At 41.7% G+C, this 27,769-nt stretch overlaps 1 protein-coding gene across 1 annotated transcript in view; it reads left to right on the top strand.

The window, feature by feature from the left end:
• The window catches only part of LOC137562326 (dynein axonemal heavy chain 3-like), a 1,996,682-nt gene that overhangs the window by 1,604,780 nt on the left and 364,133 nt on the right, over positions 1-27,769 (top strand). The window contains exons 56-57 of the mRNA XM_068273663.1: positions 2,866-3,024; positions 9,254-9,361. Coding sequence (XP_068129764.1) covers positions 2,866-3,024; positions 9,254-9,361 — 267 coding nt within the window. The remainder of the gene's footprint in view (positions 1-2,865; positions 3,025-9,253; positions 9,362-27,769) is intronic.

Raw genomic sequence — 27,769 nt, 5'->3', positions numbered from 1 at the left:
TCTGTCAATCGTTGCTTCTTTCAGCTGTTGCATTGGCATGCTCATAGCTTCACATATGCAGTCTATCCATCTTAGCCTCTGCCACCCTTTTCTTCTTTTGCCCTCACTTTTTCCAAGCATCAAGGAGTTCTCCAAATAATCAGGTCTTCGCAATATGTGACTAATGTATTGAGTCTTAATAGTAGTATCAACCCTTCTAGTGAACACTCTGACCTTATTTGTGTAAGTATTGACTGGTTAGATCTTCTGGAAGTCCAGGAAGCCCTCAGTAGTTTTCTCCACAACGACAGCTCAAAAGCATTATGTAACCATATTAATGGGAACTACATCTCCATAAATGCATCCCATGTCCCCAGCATGCATTGTATGTAAGAGGACATATGGAAAAACTGTGAGCAAGGGGGAGCAGAAGATGGAGGCTTCCATATGAATGCGGGGGGGGGGAGCTACAGAGCAGCCCCCTGTAGGTAAGTAAATGCCTGCTGCGTCCCACAAAAGCCTGCACAATTAACAAACCTCCCTTACGGGGATGTTTGTTTAAAAAGTTTAAAAAACCGTCTCCTCACATTACTTTAAATTTTAACTCTACTGCTAAAGTGACCCTGTATTGGATCAGTGCATGTGAATCAACAGTTATATTTTAAACAGACAAGTGTAAGGGCTGGTACACATTTGAGTGCTTTGCTGATTGCCGGTGATCAGCAAAGCACTGCTGCTAATGTATCTCCATTGGGATCATTCTCAAAATCGCAAACACACTTCATACAGTGCTTTGGGGGGCGATTGCGTTGTGATTCTCGTTCTGTTAAATGAGAATCAAATCACTGCAAAATCGTAATGCAAAATCGTAATTGCGATTTGTGTTCAGTGTGTGAACTGGCCCTAATGAAAGTCCAGATACTGTGTTTACTAATTGTTTTCATTTCTTTTTTCATTTTTGTAAAGCCAAATGAATGTGACAACCAAATCATGTAGCTTAACCTTTTCGGGACCATGTGCATGAGATCCTACGCCGCACTTGTGGCTGTTCTAGCCTGATGCGGCGTAGGATCTACGCCGGCCCGAAATTTCCGCTCCCGACGCAATCGTGCGCACCCGGAGGGGGAGATCAAGCTGTCATATGACAGCCGACATCTCCCCCGAGTGATCAGCAGCCATCGCGTATGGCTGCTGATCACACGATCACTACGATCGCCGTCGGATCGTAGTGATCTGTTTGACAGCTGCGGCGGCAGGGGGGGAAAGAAGAGGATCCACTCACCTCCCTGCCGTTCCAGCGACGATCGGCGCCCCCCTCCGCTCTGGCCGGCATCTCCGCTTCATCTGACGTCAGCGCCGGGTCCCGGCTTGATGACGTCATCAAGCCGCGACCCGGAACTGCTCGTCAGATGAAGCGGAGATGCCGGCCGGAGAAGAGGGTCCCGTGCGGCTCATCGCTGGAGCCTGGAAGGTAAGTGAAGGCTGCTGGCAGAAGGGGGGGCCCAGGCCACCAAGGGGGGACACAATGCCCGGCAGCCACACACGGGATCCGGCCGCCTGACCCCCCCAAACGCGTGCACCCCCTTCCCGCCAAAAATGCCTGGTCCTTAAGGGGGGGTAGGTGGCCGGTCCCGAAAAGGTTAAAGAGAGTCTGAAGGCATCCTAAATTCTACTTTTTACTATTCATTTATCTTTAGCAATATGAGCATAAGTGAAACGCCGAATTCCCACGGTAGAACGCTGTATTTAAACCCCCCAAATCCCTGGGGCAAAATGTGGGGAGCACTTCCTGATAGAGACAGAGCTTAGCGCTGTAGCTCTGCCTCCAAATCTTGGTTCTTCCGGTTCAGTAAGCCAGCACCTATTCAGTAAGGAGACCTGGGCAAGACTCCCTGACACTAATACTGCCTATAGAGTGCATCCTAGTGGCTGCAGCTTTGAGTCCACCTGTGTCTTGTGGGAAAAAAAAGAGAAAAAAGCACTGGTAATAACACTTTTTTAAACTGAGAAACAAAAGGATTGTGTGCTCAAAGCATGTTGATTCATTACATAGATAATGCAGATAACAGTGATTACATTGCTTAATTCTATTAGCTACATAATATAATTAAAATATTCAAGTGAAATTACTGATTTTTTTTTTTTACTTTACGTATGCACCTGTAAGCTCCATCATTGACATGGAGGCTGGCATGGAGGTCTCACTTCTGGGTCACAGGTAGAGCAAGGCTTGTGTGCCATTTCATAGAGTGTCTAGTGAGACCTTCTATGGAGCTTCTTCAGCAGTCTATAAGGATGCAATATGCCCCATACATAGACCGCAATGCATCCCAAGTGAAATGCAACATTCATTGCAGATCTTGCCCTGCCAGAAATCTGTCACAGGGAAGTTAGGAGAATTTATTTATCTCATCTGAGCAGCATGTTCTTTCCTATAAAGAAGAAAGAGAGGAAGACGGCAGGGAACAACAATTGTAATTGGGTGGGGTTTATCATCATATCTGATCCCTTACGACTAGTCAAGGAGTTTTGAGCAACACCTACACACACTCTGAAAAAGGGCAACTTGCAATTAAAGAATGCATGAGCCCTAAGAGAACCTCTTCCCTCACATTGTCGCTCTCCCTGAACTTGAGGACTCTGCCCAGACTCAAATATGACATGAATATGACTCCTGCCTGCACTAACTGTGCTGTTAAATGAATGGGGTGATGCTTTTGTACCAGATTACATTACTTTACACTAAAGGAAAGTAGGAGAACTATAACCAATAAGCAATTGAACAATAGGTTTTCTCTTTAAAATGCCATTTGAACATTATTTTTGTACATTGGTAATAACCACTCACTGTCGATGATAAAACAGAGATGTTTGGATTTTTTACAGGATGAATGTGAACAGAAGCTAAGTGTTGCAATACCTGCACTTAATGCTGCCATTGCAGCACTGGATACTCTTAAAGCCAGTGATATTACCCTGCTGAAAACCATGCAAAACCCACCCTCTGGAGTACGTCTCACCTTGGCAGCTATTTGCATTTTAAAGGTATGAACATTTAAAATGTTTGTTTGGGTAGAGAAAATGTAAGGCCCTCCTCTTATAGTCTTCCCATTGGGTGAACTAAGGGACCAATGATCCCTGGCCAGAACATCTCAAATATGCCTTTAAATAAGCTACAAATGTTCAGTTATTTCGGATATGTCTTAAGGTGGCCACACAACATACAATTTTTAAAATATCTGTTCAATTCAAGAATTGCAATGAATTTTTCTTACTGATTGTAACATTTCAGAAATCTGGCCAATGTACCATGCACATATATTCAGTTTTTGCTCAATTACGATAAAAATGATTGGAAACTCTGAGAAAAATGCTACGGTGTGTATATTAATAAATTGACAATCTAACTGACAATCTAACACACACCATACAAGCTTTAGGAAAATTGAAGAAAAATTTCCAGCATTCCGGATCGGAAAAAAAAAAAAGGAAATCCGATCAGATTTTTCATTTGAATGAAAAAAAAAAAAAGCTTTCGATTTTTTCGAGAGATCCAATCATCGAATTGCAGTAAAATCGGATCATTTTATTGTATTGTGTGTGGCCACCTTTAAATTTTGAAATAAGTAACTGCCATAACTTGAATTTGTTTGCCTTGTCTTACAGTTACATAAATTGTGTACCTGTCCACAATTCATCTGTTTTTCAAACATCAGAAAATAATACCTGGTCTAGTTAAGCTGGCCACATACAGTGGTGTGAAAAACTATTTGCCCCCTTACTGATTTCTTATTCTTTTGCATGTTTGTCACACTTAAATGTTTTTGCTCATCAAAAAACGTTAACTACGGTAGTAGTCAAAGATAACATAATTGAACACAAAATGCAGTTTTAAAAGATGGTTTTTATTTAGTGAGAAAAAAAAAACTCCAAACCTACATGGCCCTGTGTGAAAAAGAAATTGCCCCCTGAACCTAATAACTGGTTGGGCCACCCTTAGCAGCAATAACTGCAATCAAGCGTTTGCGATAACTTGCAACGAGTCTTTTACAGCGCTCTGGAGGAATTTTTGCCCACTCATCTTTGCAGAATTGTTGCAATTCAGCTTTATTTGAGGGTTTTCTAGCATGAACCGCCTTTTTAAGGTCATGCCACAACATCTCAATAGGATTCAGCTCAGGACTTTGACTAGGCCACTCCAAAGTCTTCATTTTGTTTTTCTTCAGCCATTCAGAGGTGGATTTGCTGGTGTGTTTTGGGTCATTGTCCTGCTGCAGCACCCAAGATCGCTTCAGCTTGAGTTGATGAACAGATGGCCGGACATTCTCCTTCAGGATTTTTTGGTAGACAGTAGAATTCATGGTTCCATCTATCACAGCAAGCCTTCCAGGTCCTGAAGCAGCAAAACAACCCCAGACCATCACACTACCACCACCATATTTTACTGTTGGATGTTCTTTTGCTGAAATGCTGTGTTACTTCTACGCCAGATGTAACGGGACACGCACCTTCCAATAAGTTCAACTTTTGTCTCGTTGGTCCACAAGGTATTTTCCCAATAGTATTGGCAATCACTGAGATGTTTTTTAGCAAAATTGAGATGAGCCTTAATGTTCTTTTTGCTTAAAAGTGGTTTGTGCCTTGGATATCTGCCATGCAGGCCGTTTTTGCCCAGTCTCTTTCTTATGGTGGAGTCGTGAACACTGACCCTAATTGAGGCAAGTGAGACCTGCAGTACTTTCGATGTTGTCCTGGGGTCTTTTGTGGCCTCTCGGATGAGTTTTCTCTGCGCTCTTGGGGTAATTTTGGTCGGCCGGCTACTCCTGGGAAGGTTCATCACTGTTCCATGTTTTTGCCATTTGTGGATAATGGCTCTCACTGTGGTTTGCTGGAGTCCCAAAGCTTTAGAAATGGCTTTATAACCTTTACCAGACTGATAGATCTCAATTACAGTACTTTTGTTCTCATTTGTTCCTGAATTTCTTTGGATCTTGGCATGATGTCTAGCTTTTGAGGTGTTTTTGGTCTACTTCTCTGTGTCAGATAGCTCCTATTTAAGTGATTTCTTGATTGAAACAGGTGTGGCAGTAATCAGGCCTGGGGGTGACTACAGAAATTGAACTCAGGTGTGATAAACCACAGTTAAGTTATTTTTTAACAAGGGGGGCAATCACTTTTTCACACAGGGCCATGTAGATTTGTTTTTTTTTTCCTCACTAAATAATAAAAACCATCATTTAAAACTGCATTTTGTGTTCAATTATGTTATCTTTGACTAATAGTTAACGGTTTTTGATGAGCAGAAACATTTAAGTGTGACAAACATGCAAAAGAATAAGAAATCAGGAAGGGGGCAAATAGTTTTTCACACCACTCTATGAGTTGATTATGGCGTGCTATGCATTGCCAAGCAGTCAAATCCCTGTCCAAATGGAACTCGATCAGGTAGTGTTCAATTCCTACCTTACACAGTAAAGTTCATGTTATAAGCTCCCAGCAGAAATCTATGGAGCGTCAATGCAGTCAAATGCTGTGAACCATTCATCCATGGGCGTCCGCACATACAGCAAAACCGGGCATCTGCCCGAGCCTGGCCGCCCGCTGCCCCCCCCTGGCCACGTGCCCGTGCAGCCAGAAGGAGGGGAGCAGCGCAGAGAAGAGAGAGAGCTATGGGCACAGTGGGGAAGGGCGGACGTCTTCCTACCCCCCCCTTCCCTCACCTTAGGGGTCTCTCTTTCCCTCGCTGTCCCCTCCGGAATGAAGTGTGCAGCGGCTGGGCAGCGGGCGGAACTTACCTCGTCTCGCTCCTGCGCCGGAAGTTCTGGTGCCGCACTCTGGTCTGGATCAGACCAGAGTAGCGGCTAATCCATCCGGCGCGTGCGACGAGAGGAGGTAAGTTCCGCCCGCTGCCCAGCCGCTGCACACTTCATTCCGGACTCCGGAGGGGAGAGCGAGAGAGGGAGGGAGAGCCCCCTAAGGTGAGTGCCCATAGCTCTCCCTCTTCTTTGCGCTGCTCCCCTCCTGCTGGGGCACACATGGCCACTTTTTCTGGGGACATATACCCCTGGCTACATATACTGGGACATATCCCCCTGGCTACATATACTGGGACATATCCCCCTGGCTACATATACTGGGACATTTCCCCCTGGCTACATATACTGGGACATTTCCCCCTGGCTACATATACTGGGACATATCCCCCTGGCTACATATACTGGGACATATCCCCCTGGCTACATATACTGGGACATATACCCCCTGCCTACATATACTGGGACATATACCCCCTGCCTACATATACTGGGACATATACCCCCTGCCTACATATACTGGGACATATACCCCTGCCTACATATACTGGGACATATACCCCTGCCTACATATACTGGGACATATACCCCTGCCTACATATACTGGGACATATCCCCCTGGCTACTTTTTCTGGGGACATATACCCCTGCCTACATATACTGGGACATATCCCCCTGGCTACATATACTGGGACATATACCCCCTGCCTACATATTATTTATTTATTTATTGTATTTAAAAAGCGCCAACATATTACGCAGCGCTGAACATTCATTTAGGTTACAGACAATATTTAGGGGTGACATACAGCAATATGACAATACAGGAATACAAGAAAAACAGATCACACACCATAGTATAAGTACCAGGTAATGCTTAGTCAGTCACTGGATGGAGCATGGAGATAAGGCAAGTTAGGTTCACTCAGATGCATAGCATGGGTTCACTGTAATGGAGGTGCAAGATCAGGTAGGACACATAAGGAGGAGGACCCTGCCCAAAGGCTTACAATCTAGAGGAAGAGGTAAGGACACGAATGGTAGGGGACAAGAGTTCAGCTGTAGGTTTCGAGCACTTGTGAGGGGTAGTAGGCCAGAGTGAAAAGGTGAGTTTTGAGGGCTTTCTTGAAGATGTTGAAGAAGGGGGCTGCCCTAATGGGTGGAGGTAGGGAGTTCCATAGTGTTGGAACAGCTCTTGAGAAGTCCTGGAGGCGTGCATGGGACTGGGTGATGCGGGGGGCGGTTAGGCGAAGTTCATTGGAAGAGCGGAGTGAGCAGCTAGGTGTGTACCTCTGAGTAAGATTGGAAGTGTAGGTTGGACAGGTTTTGTGGACATATACTGGTACATATACCCCCCTGCCTACATATACTGGGACATATACCCCTGCCTACATATACTGGGACATATCCCCCTGGCTACATATACTGGGACATATCCCCCTGGCTACATATACTGGGACATATACCCCCTGCCTACATATACTGGGACATATACCCCCTGCCTACATATACTGGGACATATCCCCCTGGCTACATATATTGGAACATATACCCCTGCCTACATATACTGGGACATATACCCCTGCCTACCTATACTGGGACATATGCCCCTGCCTACATATACTGGGACATATCCCCCTGGCTACATATACTGGGACATATACCCCCTGCCTACATATACTGGGACATATACCCCTGCCTACATATACTGGGACATATCCCCCTGGATACATATACTGGGACATATCCCCCTGGCTACATATACTGGGACAAATACCCCCTGCCTACATATACTGGGACATATACCCCTGCCTACATATACTGGGACATATACCCCTGCCTACATATACTGGGATATATCCCCCTGGCTACTTTTTCTGGGGACATATACCCTGCCTACATATACTGGGACATATCCCCCTGGCTACATATACTGGGACATATACCCCCGCTCTTTGCTCCCCACTTTTTGCCCCCGCCCCCCCTTGGAAAATTTTCTGCGGACGCCCATGCATTCATCCCCATCTTTTAGGCCCCAACTTCCTCGGACAGAGATTTCCAACATGTCTGATTGATAAACTGCCCAAAACCAAAAACTGAATGAAATTTTATTGAATAAGTTGTCCCTCAGATTCAGAGTAACTGAATGAGCTGGGAATCAATCAGAAACATTGATATGTTTATATGTCCTTTTTGTTCATATCCTGTTCTTGCAAATTGTACAGGCTAAACTATAGTGCATGTTGAATTTCACTTGATTGGTCATACTAGTAGGAAAAATAGCTTATTTTTTTAAATGATTGTTATCCACTCTAAGGTACAGAGAGTAATGTAAATCATTCAAAGTATGGAAGACTATAAGGTACCCTGAACTGTAAGTGATACAATGCAATGTGACATTTCAGATGATGTTTTAAAACCAGCAGAAGTCTTGTACCTGCTAAAGTTATGAAGGTATTTTTGGGGTGAAACTGGGATATTTGAAGTTCTTCACTTCTAATGAGCACAGCCGTGACTGCAGAAAACAAAACATAATTTTAACCATTCAGTCCACCAAACGAAGTTGCGATCACAATCCTGCCCTCCCAATAGGAGCCTAGGATTTCCCTGTAATAGAAGCAGGAATAGTGCAATATTGCCTTTTGAAAAGCACCACGTGAGTCACTGCAATGATCTGTGCAAATAAGCACCTCCACCAGAGGTATAGGGAAACAAGGGGGGTCTGAATACCCCCTCTGTGAGTCTCACTCACCAGATTCCTTCTTGGGTTTTATGCAAACAAGCCCTCCTTCCTAGGCACCAACAACAGCAATAACCACCTTCACACACCAGATAGAAGATCATACAAGCGCTTTCTATGTGTGCCAGCACCGCCGCGGTCGGATCTCTGCTGCACGCCACCGTGCAGCAGAGATCCGACCGCGGCGGTGCTGGCACACATAGAAAGCGCTTGTATGATCTTCTATCTGGTGTGTGAAGGTGGTTATTGCTGTTGTTGGTGCCTAGGAAGGAGGGCTTGTTTGCATAAAACCCAAGAAGGAATCTGGTGAGTGAGACTCACAGAGGGGGTATTCAGACCCCCCTTGTTTCCCTATACCTCTGGTGGAGGTGCTTATTTGCACAGATCATTGCAGTGACTCACGTGGTGCTTTTCAAAAGGCAATATTGCACTATTCCTGCTTCTATTACAGGGAAATCCTAGGCTCCTATTGGGAGGGCAGGATTGTGATCGCAACTTCGTTTGGTGGACTGAATCTGTTGAAGAGTGTGTGTGCTCGGTTGAAGTCTGCGGATCCCCAATATATAACTGGTGACATTGGTGCTAAAAATGTTTTATTGATAATTATATTGCTGTGGAGCGCTGTCCTTTTTCCCCTCTCCTGGGAGTGATCCTCATAATTTTAACCATACTTATTTTTTTTTATTTGCTCCTGAATTAATTAATGACTGTCTATTTAAAGGCGATAAAGCCTGATAAAAAAGCAGATCCAAATGGAAAGATTGTTGATGACTACTGGCCTGCTTCTAAGAAGATGCTGGGAGACATGAAGTTTTTGGAATCCCTGAAGGTACTATCTATCTATCTATCTATCTATCTATCTACGTGTTTACAAAGAGAATGATTATTGAACATGTTAATCTTTTTTTCAATAAATATAATTCTACTAGGGCTATTGACAATTTACACCAGATGTTGGTAACAAATAAGTGAAGTGAAGTCTACATGTTATGTATTGTACAGTGGAATGCCACAGGGAATAAGTATTAAACATGTTTGTTAAAATCAAATTAATAATTCATAGAAAAGCCTTTGTTTGTAATGGCAGCTTCAAGATACCTCTTATATAAACTAACTACTCACATGCATTGTTCGGGTGGGATTTTGGCCCATTCTTCCACACAAATTTGCTTCTAATCTTAAAAGGGCTGGTGGCCTTCTATGAACAAGGATATTCAGTTTTTTGCATAGAATTGGATCCCCCCCCCCCCAAGGTCGGCATCTCCTGCACCTGAGCAAGCGTACGGCCACGTTGCTTGCAGTCGCACCACTCGCAGTCTCGTTCTGCACATACCAAAATGAAGAAAGCTTAAAGGATACATCCAGGGTTAAAAACAAAACAAGATCTACTTACCTGGGGCTTCCTCCAACCCCTGGCAGCCTATCTGTCCCTCGCTGCAACTCCGCTCTCAGCCAGTGTCCCTGGGTCCCCTCCATTGCTGATGCTGACCTTGCGAGTAGCCTAGAGCATTCTGAACAGGTGAGCACGATCGCAAGCTGCGACACTGGCTGAGAGCGGAGCTGCAGCGAGGGACAGATAGGCTGCCAGGGGTTGGAGGAAGCCCTAGGTAAGTAGATCTTGTTTTGTTTTGTTTTTAACCCTGGATGTATCATTTAAGCTTTCTTCATTTTGGGATCTTATTTATTTCAACCTCTTGGATAATATCACTTACATCTGTCCATAGTTCCTCAGGCATTTTCTCTACCAGATCTAATCCTCTAAATCTATTTGTCACCTCTATTGTGAAGTCATATTTCGATATGATCATATGTTGTCGGTCTACAGGCTTTTTCTGCTTTTCCTGTTGAGTTTAATTCTACACTTTGCCATCAGAAGCTGATGATCTGAGCCACAATCAGCTCCCAGCCTTGTTTTGGCTATTTGTATTTAACTCACCCATCTCCTCCAGCAAAGTATGTAGTCGGTCTGGTTGTGATATTGACCATTTGATCATGTCCATGTGTAAAGTCTTCTCTTGAGCTGGTGAAATAAGGTATTTGCAATAACCAATGTGTTGCCTTGACCAAATTCTATAAGCCTCTGTCCTGCTTCAGTTGTTGGAGCAAAAAACTTGAATCTTGTGATGTTGAATGGCTTGCCTTGCAATCTAAGTGACATTCTGTAATTTTTTGAATTGTAACTAAGGACCGATGTTGATTCCATTTTATTTATGATAATGGCTACTCCATTCTGTCTTTAAATAACCTGACCTTTATCAGATATGAAATGACCCGCGCCAGTCGATCTTAGTTCACTAATTTCTAGGATGTCAACTTTTAGCCTTGCCATTTTATCTTTGATCACATCCAACTTTCCTTGATTCATAGATCTTACATTCCAGGTTCCAATAGTACAGGTAGTCCCCGATTAACAAATGAGATAGGGACTGTAGGTTCGTTCTTAACCTGAATCCGTTCTTAAGTTGGAACGCTGTGCCTTCTCTGTCCCCTGTGCTCCTAGTTTCCCCCTCTGTGTCATCTCTGCCCCCCTCTGTGTCTCCTTGTGTCTCTATTGTGCCTCTCGTGCCCCCCTAAAGCAGAAAAGCTTTAGAAAAGGGGGCACAAGTGGTAGTCCCCGGCTGTGTGACGTCATCACAGCAAGTCGGCGGGCATTCGTATCGGCGGGTCATTTGTAAGTCAGGTGTTCATAAGCCGGGGACTACCTGTATATTGTCTTTTGTAGCATCACACTGTTCTTCGGAGAACCTCAATGTTTAGATGTCCTCAGGGTTTAATCCATCAGCATCCTTTTCCTCTACTTGTACTTGTCTTCTGCTCCTTCCCAGTTGCTTTTTGGGCTTCATCAGACCCGAGGGAGTCATCCTTGGATGCCATCAGTGATAGACTTTCAAGAAATTCTGAGTAGCAAGCTACTCGGAATTGAAATGCTAATGACAGGTTAACTTACCCAGAAGTCTTCGGGATCATCTGTGCTCCATTCTGCATCAAAGGCAAACTGTTGGCCACGTTCCCACGACTCACTACCACGCTTCCTCCTTCCGGCTTGAAAGAGGAAGCATGGTAGTGAGTAATGGAATGCGGCCAACAGTATCCTGTGGTGTCAACTGTTTAATCAGCAACTCGGAATTACTTGAAAGCACATCACTGGATGCCATATTGACATAACTCTGGTTGCTTCTGTTCATCTGGTTTTCTTGGCAGAAAATAACTGGAATGGACTGCCTGTATCTTCTCTAGGGCACCTTTAGTGAACCCATAAGGGCACCTACCTTGATCAAGTGGAAGAAAAAAAATAGTATATAAAACTGATGCCTCCATACAATTCATTTTCCGAAAATTAAACAAATGAATTTTCTTCTAGGTTTCTCAATACTGAAGCATCAAGTGTAAATGAAATTGACCTATGAATATATTAATTTGATTTTTAAAGAAATTAATAGAAAGACAGATATAGACGTTCAATATCTAGCCCTGATTTAAGATTCTCTCGCTGTGATATTTTTATAAAACTTGATCTGCTTTTTAAAAAGCTCTGAAACGCATATCAGGTCTTATGATTAATTAAGCTATGGTTCTGGGACCATGCTGAGGAATGAGCCTGGATGACTCTAAGCTTGAGAGGTTTGATAAAACCCAAAACTTAATTAAGAATTAATTGTGGATGTGCAAAAATGAAAAAAAAAAAAAACTGACATGTCATTGGCCTTTGATGGATAAGTTGGATGGCTGCCCTCATGGGGTTACAGAATCTGGAACAATTTAAAAGCCTAACAAGACATAAGGCAGATAAAATACTGCTGAGAAAAAGGAAAAAATCCTCTGTTAATAAAAAGTGTGACTTCTTAGGTGATCATTGTTCTATAAATGCCACTGATGTTAAAACTCGGCATCTATTCAACTAAGAATCTAAAAGCACACTACAAAAGTCTATTAAATATGCCATGCTTGGCAAGTAAATGTATCCCCTTGATATGTTTATTTCTGTTGTAAATAAGGTTCCAGAGTGTGGCGTGTTGTAACTGCTTCTATTTTTGGATCCTAGACCACACTTTGACTCTAGACTATACTTTCATGCTGTTGTATTTAAATATGAGTATTTTAGCAAGGCTATATGATGACAGGCCTAGGTTACTGTTTTCCAAACCAGTTCACAAGTCTATCCAATGGTGCATGTTTGCAGGTAACTTCCAAGACTGACAGATGGGGTAATTAGTGTCTCGGCTGTGTGGATATCTCTAAAATGTGCACTGTTAGGACATGAGGTCATGTTTAAGAAACACTTGTCTAGGCCAAAAACCACAGTGAGCCTCTGCCATAAATACATAAAAAGATCTAGAGTAAAGTCAGGATCCTCTAAAATCTTTCTGGCTTCTCTTGGTGCTTTTCTACTATTCTTACTATGCTTCTGTACATTCTATGGTCAAGTTTCCTCCCATGTGTCAGGAACATTGGCTACAGTTCCATGGATCTTTAAGGGCTCGAACCCACTAGCAGCCTTTTCTAAGCACTAGTGATTTAAAAAGCTCTTGCTAATGCAATGCTTTAAGGGATTTTTATAAAATCACATCATTTAAATGGGATCACACCCTATCTTTGTGATGATATTTGCTACAAAAAAGAGCAAGCTTCTCAAAGATGGTTCTACACCCAGGAGCATTTCCCCGTTAACAGTCTCCGACCAATCTCTTCCGCTTCAGAAGTTTTCAGAAGCATGAGTCCTCCTGAAGACGGGCTCACTCCATACTCATGCACTCACATGTGCGCAGTACAGAGTTGCTCGTCTTTGGGAGGACAGCGGGAGATTTGAATGGAGAAGCCTGCGGGAGAATGGACGGACCCCATATAGCCCTCTTACGAAAAATGTTATGCAAAACAGAATGTTGCCTTCTTAAATCTGCTGGAATGCAATGATGTGTCAGCTTGTTAATTATACAGATCCACACATGATGAGTAGAAAGTAATGGATAAAATGTACGGTATTGCATTACCCTCATAATCATGTCTACCCCAATGTGAGTTAGAGTTGTGTGTGCAGCTCAGCTAATAAATACTTTTTTTCTATTTTTCCTTAAAAAAATTAGCATAAATTAAAATAGTCATTATTATAATGTGTAGTTAATTAAAGCACTGTCTTCTCTCCAAAAAGGGAGTAACCTTTATCTTCATATACAAATCATTTAAAAAACTATTAGTAATTGAATCCTAATGTTTCGAAATGGCAAAATGTGCTCTGGTCACAACAGTATGAAATAGTTCTAGTCATTAAGGTGGCAATGTTTGGCAGGTTAATTTCATACTAAATGACTGTACAAAAGTCAAGGGGCATTTGAAATATCAAGAAAAAAATATTTTGTTTATTACTAACAATATCATTAATGATTCTTTATCGTAGGGTTGGTTAAAGTGAACGTATTAACAAAACCTATAACAAAACACATGAACAAGAAGTCTAATGTCACAGTTAGTACAGCTGTGGGTTGTTTTTTTGTTTTTAATTTAAGACTATTAAAAACCCAATGGTCTTATTACTGGGACACATGTATCTACATGATCCGATCCTTCCTTTTCTAGGTACTATTTCTATAGTTACGTCTATGCAAGAGAGTATTCCAACAAATGCTTACTGCCAAGCAACACTCGGCATACACTTTAGAATGCCCTCTGTTATTGGACTTTCTCTAAGTCTCTTCACTACCAAACTATCTTTGTTTACTATACCCATACATTGGTCACCGTTCTCTAATTGTATGTTTTGGATGGGTCACCTGCTCAGTGTCCTGTCATCTCCCAAGCATATTTTTGTTACAAGCTTGGTTTATTAAGGTTATTTTTCCTATGTTATTAAACAAGCTTGATAGTTTATGGCTTCAGCCTGTTTAACAGTTCACCCTTGTGCATTGTTGGGTTCTATGGTCCTACCTGCTTGTTTCAGTAGGAAATGGTATTTATTCTGTTGTGTAGGTTTACTGTTTTATTTATGGTTATACCAATTTATTATCAATAACCAATATTACCTGGTCTTAGTTTTTGCACCGCATGTAAATATGCTGAGATTTCACTTTACACATCTCTGTGAATTACACCTGCTGATGTTTCTCGGCCATTAGATGGCATCTAGTGACAAAGACATAAATATAATTTGCTGGAATGTGCATGGCTTGAATGATCCTCTTAAAAAATCACTTGCCCTGAACTTCATGCATAAACAAAAGCCAGATATTCTGGCCTTGGTCAAAACTCACATCACGGCAATAAGGTTAAAGCGTTACAGCATAGCTGGGTGGGGAAAGCTTATCATGCTACCTTTTCACAATACTCTTTACTCTTGCTAAGTTGTATCCTCCCTTTTCAGTCCATTAATGTTAAAATTGACCTATATGGGAGATATGTCTTTGTACAAGGTTTACTAGATAACAAATATATTAATCTCCTCATTTTGTACACACACTCCCTCCCCCCAATACTCCATTGTCCTAATAAGGGAAGGAGTTTAATTTATCTATACTGTGCCCTCCAGCCCCAATATATGGATGGGAGACTTCAACTCTGTTGGTAATCCAGGCCTGGACTGTGTCCCTGCTGTTGTGCATAACACCACCCCGTTTGCTAATTTGCACTCTGAATTACTGTTGTATGATGCATAGTGTTATTTTTACCGTACGACCCTCCAATACTCCTGACAAGGACCACAAGGACCAATCTGTGATTGGGTTAATCTCTCAGAGTCAGAAACTCGGTCTTGTTGTCACTTTGCGCATAGATGCCCATGTGTGGATTTGCAATCTATGAACTGACTAGCAATCTATGAACTGACTAGCTGAGAGGAGCGTTCTGACTCCAAAGGTTTCACCACACACATACAATTCCAAATGCTTGCCACCACGTGCGATTCAGCGCACAACCATAACAATAATAACACACTGAGAACACTGTAACTTACCCCTTAGCTGTATGTAGGGATCGGCACCATCTATCTGTGCCTGATTTAAGCATACGGGTTGTAGATGCAAAATACTATCGAACACAGGGTAACGTTTTTGGAGGAGCAAGTAGAATTGTGTATGTTCAGGAACTGGTAATAACCGTTAAAACAATGTTTTAAATATTTTAATAACAAAAGTGCATTACACACATTTACATAAACTAATTAACACATAACACAAAGCATAACATAAAGGGGAGTAAATGAGAAGGCTTACTTAGCTGAATGCAGTCCTTTTGGGATTTAATAAAATATAGTCCAGTTCAAATGCAGGCATTGATATCAGAGTCCTTGAAACAAAGCATGCGTCGGTCCTCCCAAGAACACATGTCTGGAGAAACTCTTGGAAGACAAAATGGTCACTAAGAAGTGAGCCCTGTATGTCCTCTGTCATTTGTGGGTTGTCTTTCCCTAAAAACTGGGTGCGTATACTCCTGGTGAGTAAGGAAGGCAAAACTTTTTACAGGCAAAAATGACACAGTTTATCAAAAACTTTTGCCATTTCTTCCTGGATTGGCCTACAGAAAATCCAAGGATGGATTTAGAACCTGCGAGCAATGCTTTATCGAATGATACCAAACACTGACAGGCTATGAGGTGCGCTCAGCAAATGCTAAATAACTCGGTTTCTGTAGCCACTAGAAGTTCCTATTTTTAACTACAGATTATCCTGAATTTTAGAAACGTGGATACCTGTATCTTGTGTCTGAGATAATACCTTCTCTTCTCTAGATATTAATAACTGAGATTTTCCTATTGTCTAATTCAAAGTTTTGGAGGGAAAGGTTTTAAACTGCAGTTGGGAAAGGCTCTTGTTACAATGAAAAGACATTTGACATAATAGGTAGGTGTGAAGGAGCCACATGTGAAATCTATACCAGGATTTGCAGACAGAGGGAGGAAAAGGGAAAAAAAGAAACTTCCAAGTACATTTAAAAGTAAAACTGACAGTAGCTCTGCTGGACCATATGATCTCGATTACACATGGTCTTCCGTAGTGTTCATCACAACTCCTGCTTCTCTGCTACCCATGGCAAACTGTCTAGGATTGACCACTTCTTTATCTCCACTAACTTGCTACCCTTAGGATCTGTGGGTTTTTTTTTGTCTAGAATTGTTTCGGATCATTCATTTATTTATACCTTTATACAATGGTATGATTCCCTTAAACATTTCCATTTCCATCACCTCAGAGGACGGGCTTGTAGATAAGCTGCAAACCTACTTTTTCATCCACCTTGATGAAGATAATCACTCTAGTATGACAGCTTTAAGGCACACCTCTGAGGTATTTTTATTAGTGCTGTTTCCCATTTAAAATATGAAAACAAATCTAAAATTCAAGACTTCCATATGGAAATACCTATTTTGGAGTAGGTCTAGGCTGATCCATCTGAGGTGAGTGGGAAGAACTGGAAATGGGCCCAGGTAAAACTTAAAGATCTTTTACAGGAAAAAGCACAAACAAAATGCTTCTACAAACAATCTTTTTATAAGCAGGAAGAATATTTTTGGCTGGAATGGCAAAAGACAGAGCATCCTTCAGTGTCACCCCAGGTATAAAAGATGCCTCTGGTACTTTGCAAATCGACAGCCTGAGACACGTAAGCAGAGGATTTCAAGGTTTTATACTCCTCAAAGTCTGATTTTGATAGAGCAGAGGCGAAGCTATTTCTTTCTGAGATTGATCCTGCCAGACTTGCTCCAGAGCACAGAGAAATGTTACACAGCCCTATCACACTAGAGGATATCAACTTGGCTATCCTCTCATTCCCTCATACAAAAAATGGCCCTGGCCTTAATGGTCTCCCTGGAGAGGTGTATAAATGGTTTGCTGACGTTATTACCCTTTCTCTGTTCCAACCTCTATAGCATGCTTTTAAAGAGGGTATTCTTCCTCCCCCCATGTGCATAGCTCTGATTATACTTTAAACTCAGTCAGGCAAGGAACCCCAGGATGTCAAAATCCTAGCCAAAATCCTAGTTAATAGGGTGAATAAGGCCACCCTAACACTGATCCACATTGATCAAACTGGCTTTATGCCCGGGAAAAAACTCCCTAAACAATAGATGGTTATCTTCAAACCTTCAGGCCAGTCACACAAGAAAGGGTCAGCACGCGGTGGTGTCTCTTGATGCGGCTAAGGCCTGTGATGGAGTGGAATGGCCATTCTTGCTCGCACCATTGGCAACTTCATTAGATGGGCTCATATAGCCCTCTTGCTTAAGGAATACTATCGATTCACATATTTTTTTCACTTGACACAGGAATTGTTTGGGAAATGCTGCTAAGTACTGGTGTATACATTTTAGTAGCAACTTCTTTGTTTACTGTTATCAAAATACATTCAAACTTTACTGACGCCAAAACTGACGGCTGACTGAGCCATAAGGAGAGGGGAAATTCCCTTCACACTTGATCAGTGAACTCTGTGTAGCTCTGTGTGTGACAGAGAGAGCTCCCAACAGCTGCAGATCCTGTGTCCTGTGTTTCTGACTGACCTGTCTGAAGAGAGCAGAGGACATGTAACTAATTGTCACAGCTTTTTTATACTGCTTTTGCTTTCAGAGTTTGATATGTTTGATATTTGCTTTCTGTAGTCTGATATGCAACTCTGGCTGTGCATTGAAGCAGACACCCCTTCTGCAATTGATTTGTCTCAATATAGCTAAATCCTACCCTCAATAAATTACAGCTTTTGGCTCTGATATTTAACATGAAAAGTAGGAAAATGTTTACACAGCTACTTAGACATTATTTGCACACTGTCATTTTAGAACACTTGGGTATCGATAGTATTCCTTTAAGTCTTTATTAACTCCTCCTTCTTTGAGCCCTTTACTATCCACAGATGAGCCAGACAAGACAATTCAAACTGCATAAATTCATATGATGCATAAGAGTCAGTTATAGAAATGTGGGGGGGAGGGGGATATCATACTACAAACAAAATCTCCCATGGAGTCTATGCTAATAATATAATCACCTGAAAAGTATATTAGTGAACAAACCTATGAATGCTGCAGTAAACCTTTTTTTATTTTCCATTACAGATAATTTAAGGTATTTCTGTTCATTTATATTTTAAGCACCTCACTTCATGAGCTGCATTAGCACAAGTTTATTATTTTTTGTTAAACCTTTTAAGTGCATAAAGCTTTGTACTGCTTGCTTTAATATTTCCCTTTTCAGATCTCTTTTATGTCTTGCTCTTTTGCTGATTTTATTGTCTTTGTTTTGCCTTTGTGGTCACGATATCTTACATTTCACCATGAGGTCTTCAAATATGAAAGACCAAAAACGCAAACTTCACAAGTCAATTTAATGACTTTAATGATAGGTATGTTTGATTAACAGCTTTGTACAGCATGGTAACTTGAGCCTTTTAGAAATATTTTTTTTAATTAATCCACATATGTGTCTTGGCCATTCTTTTCACAATGAATGTAAGTAGTAGCAAACTATTATATTACTGATTAAAATGTACATTTTGTGGGGGCTGATAGCTACACTATACACTTTTTGAACACATTTTCCTTCCGTTTTTAAGTATCAGTTAAAAGAACAGATGAAACAATGAGTCCTTATTTCTTTTAATTTCAGTAAAAATAAAGCACTTTTTCCTTTCATCATGATTTTAAAAAATGGATTGGAGAAGTACAAATTTGTGGACAATATCTTTGTTTATTTATTGGAGTGGTTGCAAAGGTGGCCACACCGCTGGCAGTAGCGCTCTTGTGGCCAGCAGCAATCGCAGGCGCAGAAGTGTTGCATCTGTGCAGAATGTTCCCTCCAATCGGAGCGTGACCATGAGCAGCGCATCCACGCACTAGTGCATGCACAGAAGCTGCAGCGGGGACGACTGACTGAGAGCGAACGTACTGTTTGCGTACATTCGAGGCACGCATTTAAAAGCATGGCATCTTTGCCCTTCCTGCCCAAATGGCAAAAAAACTGTGAGCAAGCAATTTTTTTAGGAGAGACAGCTGTTAGCTGTTTGTAGCTGCCACCCCCTCCACTCCTACCCGATCCACTAGCATGGGTATCCCACAATACACTTGTAACATCCCATGTGCTGTGAGCGGATTTGTGGTATATAGAATACAGCACAGCACAGGTTGCTGCTCTCCATTTCCACCTTTCTTTTACTGTAGATGACAGCACACCACCTACCTTTTCATTCAGTGGAGCACACCGGTGCAGTGGCCACATTCAGGTTTTACAATTGAAGGTTTTCACCCACCGTTGAACCATACTCCTGACATTTTGGCCACTTATTTGATTGAGTTTGACATCCCTGCCTGGTCTAGATATTTGAGTCAGACACCTCCTTTAGTAAATCACCCTCACTGTGTGGCACACAATGTGTGAGCCAAAACTTTAGTATTTGCTGTTTGGAATGTTTCATGAAGTAAGAATGCTGTTACAGCTTTAGCTGTCTGCAGACCACTGTTTCTTTGCATTTTCTGTGAGGAAAACTTTCTTCAAGTATAGGGAGCTGGATTGTGTTTTCTCTCAAGTGCTGGATTTGTAGAATAATTTCGATGGTTTCTCTTTCAGTCAGTGGAGTTTGTAAGATGAAAGTGTTGGGAGGTTGCTATATCTTTTCTTATCTTTTAGGTGACATCTTGTCTGTCTGTAACTTTAACATCAATGCTCTCGAGCGCTTTTCGCTGCAACACTTTGCTTCAAACCTGATTTTTTTTTTAAGCTTTGGGAGGATATGACAGGCTGAATAATGTCAACCTGTTCCAGAGCCTGCTTAATATTTCAACATGTTTACTTATGTAGTGCAGTTTCTTCTTCATATCACAGTTTAGTTAACGAGCCTGATATTTGTTGCTGATCATGTATATTTTAACTGATCAAAGCACGTTTTTCTTCCTTTTTTACTATAGTCATAGACACTAAGAATATGGTTTAGCAAAGTATTATTCAGTGAAGTCAGTTTGTTTATCTGCTTATTTTTAATATATTTGGCTTTAGGTAGTGGTAATATATAAAGAGGAGTCATGGGATATCCATACTACTCAATCGGAGCTATCTTTTCATGGTATAGGTAGTATCATATTATGGCGGTTATTGTTTGAGCATGTGACTACTATCACGCTGAGAGCAATTTATTTACCATTTAGCACCAAATGAGTGCTTTAAGAGAGGTGTCAATGGGCCCTCCTCTAGTCTAAGGAGGTTGTACAGACATGAGACAGGTTAATGTGAATCTCACCTGCATGTAAGTGGACCTTTGGAGTCTTTTACAGACAGGTTAATGCATGGTTCATTTTTCTGTTACAGCACACAGCCTTACCACTCTAAGTGTAACGGATCTCTGCAAAGACAGAAGAAGTAGCTCCTTATTGAGATGTGCAGCAAGCCTAGTAAAAGAGAATTTCAACTTACTCTACATAAAAAAGACATTGCAGGGGATGTACTCACAGTATTTCATGATCTTTCAAAGAGCAATGCAATGCAAGAAAAATAAAAAATAAATATTTAAAAATGGATTGCAGTTGCTGCTATTATGGCTGGGACATTCATTAGGAACTGAATTATAACGGAGGATATAAATAAAAACATTATTATGTTATTTTTTTATTCATTCATTTTCAATATGTGTTTGCTTTCATCGCTCAATTTTTAACCCTTTGTAAATAGGTAAGGGGTCTGAAATGACCTCTATACTCATCCATGTGGGTGGGGTGGACACATAAGGAACCACTTATAAACTAAGGGAGTTTCCAAATTCCAATATAAGTTCCTCATTAATATTTCCGCCACCACATCTGTTCTGGAGCTGTGGAAAATACCCTCACATTGGTAAAAGGGTACTTTGCAAAGGGAAGGGGGTTTCTTGTTCCCCCCTTGCAAGGTACCTCCCAACAGGCTTGTGACCTAGTGTGGTTTATGTTGGTTGGTGTAGATTGAGCTGGAGTTTGTAAGGCATAGTTATGGGGAGGTTAGTGTTAGGTGTAGGTGTGGGGGGTTAGTTGTAGGTGTAAGTGGAGGTGAGGATTAGGTCACAGAAACTGATAATAAAATATTGGTTATATTAAATTACCAATATTCAAACTAATGCAACACCTTTACAGGCACTGTTATTATTACATGTATGCAGTTCAGGATGACAGTAGAAAAAAGAGTGCCAGTGGCTAGTGAACGAAAAGGGTGCCGCCATAGTCTCTAATGCAATTATCGTTAATACAGTGAAAAAAGCAGAAAAAAGGACACCCAACAAATACCGTTAACAATATTAGAACATTACAGTTTTTAAAGTATGTTATCATTTTAGAAGCTTGCAACGTTATAGTTTTTGTCATATTGTTTCATTTGTATGTACAGACTTTACGTTATCAAAATTATTATCGTTTCTATGTGTAAAAGGGTGTTTGTGCAGGGGGGGTGGTTAGGATTAGGCACCAGCAGGGGAAGTGGTCAGGGTTAGGCACCACCCTGGGGGGGGGGGTTAGGGTTAGGCAACACTGTGGGGTGGTTAGGGGTAAGCCCCAACGTTATGGAGGGTTAGGGTTAGGCACCACCGGGGGTTAGGGTAAGCCCCACCGGGGGGGTGGTTAGGGTTAGGCACCACCGGGGGGTGGTTAGGGTTAGGCACCACCGGGGGGTCGTTAGGGTTAGGCACCACCAGGGGAGTGGTTAGTTTTAGGCACCACCAGGGGAGGGTTCTGTGTGAGAGTAGGGTTGGGTTAAGCTGTATTGTTGAATTATGTTACGATTTTTTTGTTGTGTTAATAATTTTTATTGAGATTTTAACATTAACAAACAGTATAAGCGTAGTAACTTTCCAAAATAAACTCATAGAAACATTTACAGTAGTATCATCCAAGGTCAGTAAATTACTTTGTCAGTAAATATTGCAATCTATTGCTAAACCATTGCTTAACCTCCTTGCCGGTTATCCCGAGCTCAGCTCGGGGTAACCTGCGCAGGAGGATTTCTCAGGCCCCGCTGGGCCGATTTGCATAATTTTTTTTTTCGTTACAAGCAGCTAGCACTTTGCTAGCTGCTTGTAACACCCGCTCGCCGCCACTTGCCGCCGATCCGCCGCTATCCGCAATGTCGCGCCGCCACCCCCCCTCCAGACCCCTTGCGCAGCCTGACCAATCAGGGCCAGGCAGCGCTAAGGGGTGGCCCAGGATTCCCTGTGATGCCCCGACGTCCATGACATCGGTGATGTCATCCCGCCCCATCGCCATGGCGACCGGGGAAGCCCTGCAGGAAATCCCGTTCTCAATGGGATTTCCTGCAAACTCTGATCGCCGAAGGCGATCGGAGTGGGTGGGGGGATGCTGCCGCTCAGCGGCTATCATGTAGTGAGCCCTGGGCTCGCTACATGATTTAAAAAAATAAATTAAAAAAAAGTGCGGAGCTGCCTCCTTGCCGGATTTTTTAGACCGGCAAGGAGGTTAAAGCCTACAGTGGTGTGAAAAACTATTTACCCCCTTCCTGATTTCTTATTCTTTTGCATGTTTGTCACACTTAAATGTTTCTGCTCATCAAAAACCGTTAACTATTAGTCAAAGATAACCTAATTGAACACAAAATGCAGTTTTAAATTATGTTTTTTATTATTTAGTGAGAAAAAAACCTCAAAACCTACATGGCCCTGTGTGAAAAAGAAATTGCCCCCTGAATCTAATAACTGGTTGGGCCACCCTTAGCAGCAATAACTGCAATCAAGCATTTGCGATAACTTGCAACGAGTCTTTTACAGCGCTCTGGAGGAATTTTGGCCCACTCATCTTTGCATAATTGTTGTAATTCAGCTTTATTTGAGTGTTTTCTAGCACGAACCGCCTTTTTAAGGTCATGCCACAACATCTCAATAGGATTCAGGTCAGGACTTTGACTAGGCCACTCCAAAGTCTTCATTTTGTTTTTCTTCAGCCATTCAGAGGTGGATTTGCTGGTGTGTTTTGGGTCATTGTCCTGCTGCAGCACCCAAGATCGCTTCAGCTTGAGTTGACGAACAGATGGCCGGACATTCTCTTTCAGGATTTATTGGTAGACAGTAGAATTCATGGTTCCATCTATCACAGCAAGCCTTCCAGGTCCTGAAGCAGCAAAACAACCCCAGACCATCACACTACCACCACCATATTTTACTGTTGGTATGATGTTCTTCTGCTGAAATGCTGTGTTACTTCTACGCCAGATGTAACGAGACACGCACCTTCCAAAAAGTTCAACTTTTGTCTCGTCGGTCCACAAGGTATTTTCCCAAAAGTCTTGGCAATCACTGAGATTTTTTTTTAGCAAAATTGAGACGAGCCTTAATGTTCTTTTTGCTTAAAAGTGGTTTGCGCCTTGGATATCTTCCATGCAGGCCATTTTTGCCCAGTCTCTTTCTTATGGTGGAGTCGTGAACACTGACCTTAATTGAGGCAAGTGAGGCCTGCAGTTCTTTAGATGTTGTCCTGGGGTCTTTTGTGGCCTCTCGGATGAGTTTTCTCTGCGCTCTTGGGGTAATTTTGGTCGGACGGCCACTCCTGGGAAGGTTCATCACTGTTCCATGTGTTTGCCATTTGTGGATAATGGCTCTCACTGTGGTTTGCTGGAGTCCCAAAGCTTTAGAAATGGCTTTATAACCTTTACCAGACTGATAGATTTCAATTACAATTTGTTCTCATTTGTTCCTGAATTTCTTTGGATCTTGGCATGATGTCTAGCTTTTGAGGTGCTTTTGGTCTACTTCTCTGTGTCAGATAGCTCCTATTTAAGTGATTTCTTGATTGAAACAGGTGTGGCAGTAATCAGGCCTGGGGGTGACAACAGAAATTGAACTCAGGTGTAATAAACCACCTTTAAGTTATTTTTTAACAAGGGGGGCAATCACTTTTTCACACAGGGCCATGTAGATTTGGAGTTTTTTTTTCTCACTAAATAATAAAAACCATCATTTAAAACTGCATTTTGTGTTCAACTAGGTTATCTTTGACTAATAGTTAACGGTTTTTGATGAGCAGAAACATTTAAGTGTGACAAACATGCAAAAGAATAAGAAATCAGGAAGGGGGCAAATAGTTTTTCACACCACTGTATATGATGAGGACCTTAGATGTACAAGGAGGGTTTGCAACTTGTTAGCTATATTATAGTAACAAAGAAACATAGAAACATAGTTAAGGAGAGATGAAGACGTACCTTAGTATAACAAACTAGTACCCATTTAGAATCAGAGAATGTTTATTGCAAGTATGATATTATTGTTTGCCTAGTTTTGAGGTAATTATAAAATCACCTAGAGTTAGTTACAGACGTCCTAGTCTACACCTAATCATGAATTGGGCTTGCAACTAAAGGGGATGGTCAGCCAGGGGGAAAGCGGGGGTTGGGGTGTATCGGGGAGGGTGGGGGTTAGAGCGAACCTGGGTGGTATGTAAATTTGGATATTTTTATGCAGAGCTCTAAGAGTTACATTTTAATGTAGAAAGGAGGCCTAATCAAAGTCCCATTTATCTTTCATTATATTTTGATTATTTTTGGATCTGAGGAGATGTTCCATATGTTACGATTCTTAGCGTTAATATATTTACGTTATCAACTCCCGTTTTTTTTTTTTTTAACCATTCCACCCGCAAGGGGTTTTTACCCTAATGGACAAGAGCAATTTTCACCTGTCAGTGCTCCTACTTTTTATTCGCCAATAATTTTATTACTACATATTACAACAAAATGATCTATACCTTGTTTTTTTGCCACCAATTAGGCTTTCTGTGGGTAGTACATTTTGCTGAGTATTTTTTTTTTCTGAATACATTTCAACGGGAAAAATAAGAGAACATTGGGAAAAAAATCTAATTTATTATTTCTCAGCTTTGTGCCATTATAGTTTTAAAATAAAACGTTCTCCTGTAGATAAAACCCACACGTTTTATTTTCCCATTTTTCCCAATTATTAAACCATTTAAATTATGTCCCTATCACAATGTATGGCGACAATATATTATTTGGAAATATAGGTGTTCTTTTTCTGTTTTTGTTTTGTTTGTTAGTCTGGTCTATGATTACAAGCCCCTATGTAGTAAAGTAATAGCAATATACCCTCATAAAATATAGATTAAAAAAGCTGAGTTCCTAAGGCAACTATTTATGTATTTTTTTAAACAGATTTTTTTTCTTACAAGTGTTTTTTTTCCGGGGGGGGGGGGGGGGGGTTATAAGGTATTAATTGTATCAATATTTAATTATAAGTATATGTGTATGTATGTCTGTATGTATGAGTCATTTTACTTTTTGGCCACTAGATGGTGGTGTGAACACTCTCCTGTTTTATAGGAAGTCTTCACTTTTTTTTTTTACATTTTACTGCATCTGACTGCTTCCTGGTGTCCAGGTGGGTAACAACGGCGGGGGACGCACACGTGTGCACAGCGCCGGCGGGAGCGAGTGACATATTAAAAAGTCCTGGGGCCGTTAACAGGCTCAAACAGGATGTTTTAATAAGGCAGTTTGCCGTTAACTGGTTAAACTGTATTTATTGGGAACCAATTTGGTTAATGATGTTTATCGTTATTGATATTGAGATTTCGTTATCCACCAGCACAATTTCGTTATACAGCCAAGCCCTATTTTCCTGGCTCCCTTTTTTCATGCACGTGTTCAGGATAATTTGGGCACTCAGCCCAGTTATATATATTTGCGGCTAAAGAAGCTGAGACTGAGTAAATTGGGCACTGACATATCTAGACTACAATTACTGTGCAGGCAGTGGGGTGAGCTGTAGGTTCTGGGGCTCGACTCTTAAGCTGGCCATGCACTAGGCCGATTCCTTGCCGATCGACAGCAGATTCGATCACTGGGATCGAATCTGCTGTCACATCGTTCACGCTACACGGTAAATTTCGATCTATTTCGTCCCGAAATAGATCGATCCCGTTGATCGCTCCGTGCGGGAAATTACCATCGATCGCCCACGGGTAGGGAGCGCGTCGCTAGCGGCGTTCGAGTGCCCGACGACTGACGCAATACAGCTGCAATACATTACCTGCTCCGCCGGCGCGTCTCCCCAGGTCTCCGCTGTCGTCTCCTCTCTGGTCTGGCTCTGGTCTCCGGGTCTGGCATGCTTCACTTCTTCCTGTCCCGGCAGGAAGTTTAAACAGTAGAGGGCGCTCTACTGTTTAAACTTCCCCCATACAGGAAGCAGTGAAGCATGCCGGACCCGGAGACCAGACCAGAGCGGAGAAGACAGCGGAGACCTGGGGAGTCGCGCCGGCGGAGCAGGTAATGTATGCGGGGGGGGGGGAGCGGCGGCAGCACCACCACCACCACCACCACAGATTGTGAACGGTTTCATGCTGAAATCGATTCACAATCTGTTTGCAGTAAAGGCAGCCATACGATCCCTCTCTGATCAGATTCGATCAGAGAGGGATCTATCTGTTGGTCGAATCTGATGGCAAATCGACCAGTGTATGGCTACCTTTATATAACAAAACATCAGATATCACCAGAGAAGGTGGCAGGGGTAAGTAATCAGAGCCAGAGATTGGCTGATATATAGCAAAACTCTGATAACACTTTATTTGCATATGCCAGAGTTCAGCTACTATATAGCCAAACTATGGATCGGGGGACAGTGTTGCTTGCAAATTTTCACCAGTCAGTTTTGCCTCAAAAATACTATTTTCATTTTTGAGAAAGTTTCACAAAAAATAGCCTTGTATTTCAAAATGTTTACGGCAAAATCACTAAAAATCTATATTTTTACACCAAAAAAAAATCATAAAAAGTGCAATAATGCAGAAAAACAATATTTTTAAGACAGCAATTTGTACTGCAAAAATGTAAAATTCAATATTTTTATATTGAAAATTTGCAAAAAATGTGTAAAAATAACAAAACAAACTTTCAATGGAATTTTCTCTCTCAAATCGAACTTCACATTATTTTCACAAAAATCATTGCAAAAAGAATATTGCCATTTTCGCTCATCACTGATCGGGGTGTTTAATGTTAGACATAGATAATGGGTTTCATGTTAGGCATACATAGGGTGGTTCATGTTAAGTGTAGGTATAGTTGGACAATGTAAGACATTGGTATGGGGAGGTTAGTGTTGGGTGTAGGTGGAGGGTTAATGTGAGGTATAGGTCACAGAAACTGATATTAAAATATCGGTAATATTATATTACCAATTACCTAACAGTAACACCTTAAAGGGATACTGTAGGGGGGTCAGGGGAAAATGAGTTGAAGTTACCTGGGGCTTCTAATGGTCCCCCGAAGGCATCCTGTGC

This window comes from Hyperolius riggenbachi, chromosome 3, assembly GCF_040937935.1.
Source record: "Hyperolius riggenbachi isolate aHypRig1 chromosome 3, aHypRig1.pri, whole genome shotgun sequence".
Taxonomy (NCBI): Eukaryota; Metazoa; Chordata; class Amphibia; order Anura; family Hyperoliidae; genus Hyperolius; species Hyperolius riggenbachi.
Note: the sequence above shows the minus strand (reverse complement) of the source record. Positions and strands in the feature narration are given on the sequence as shown.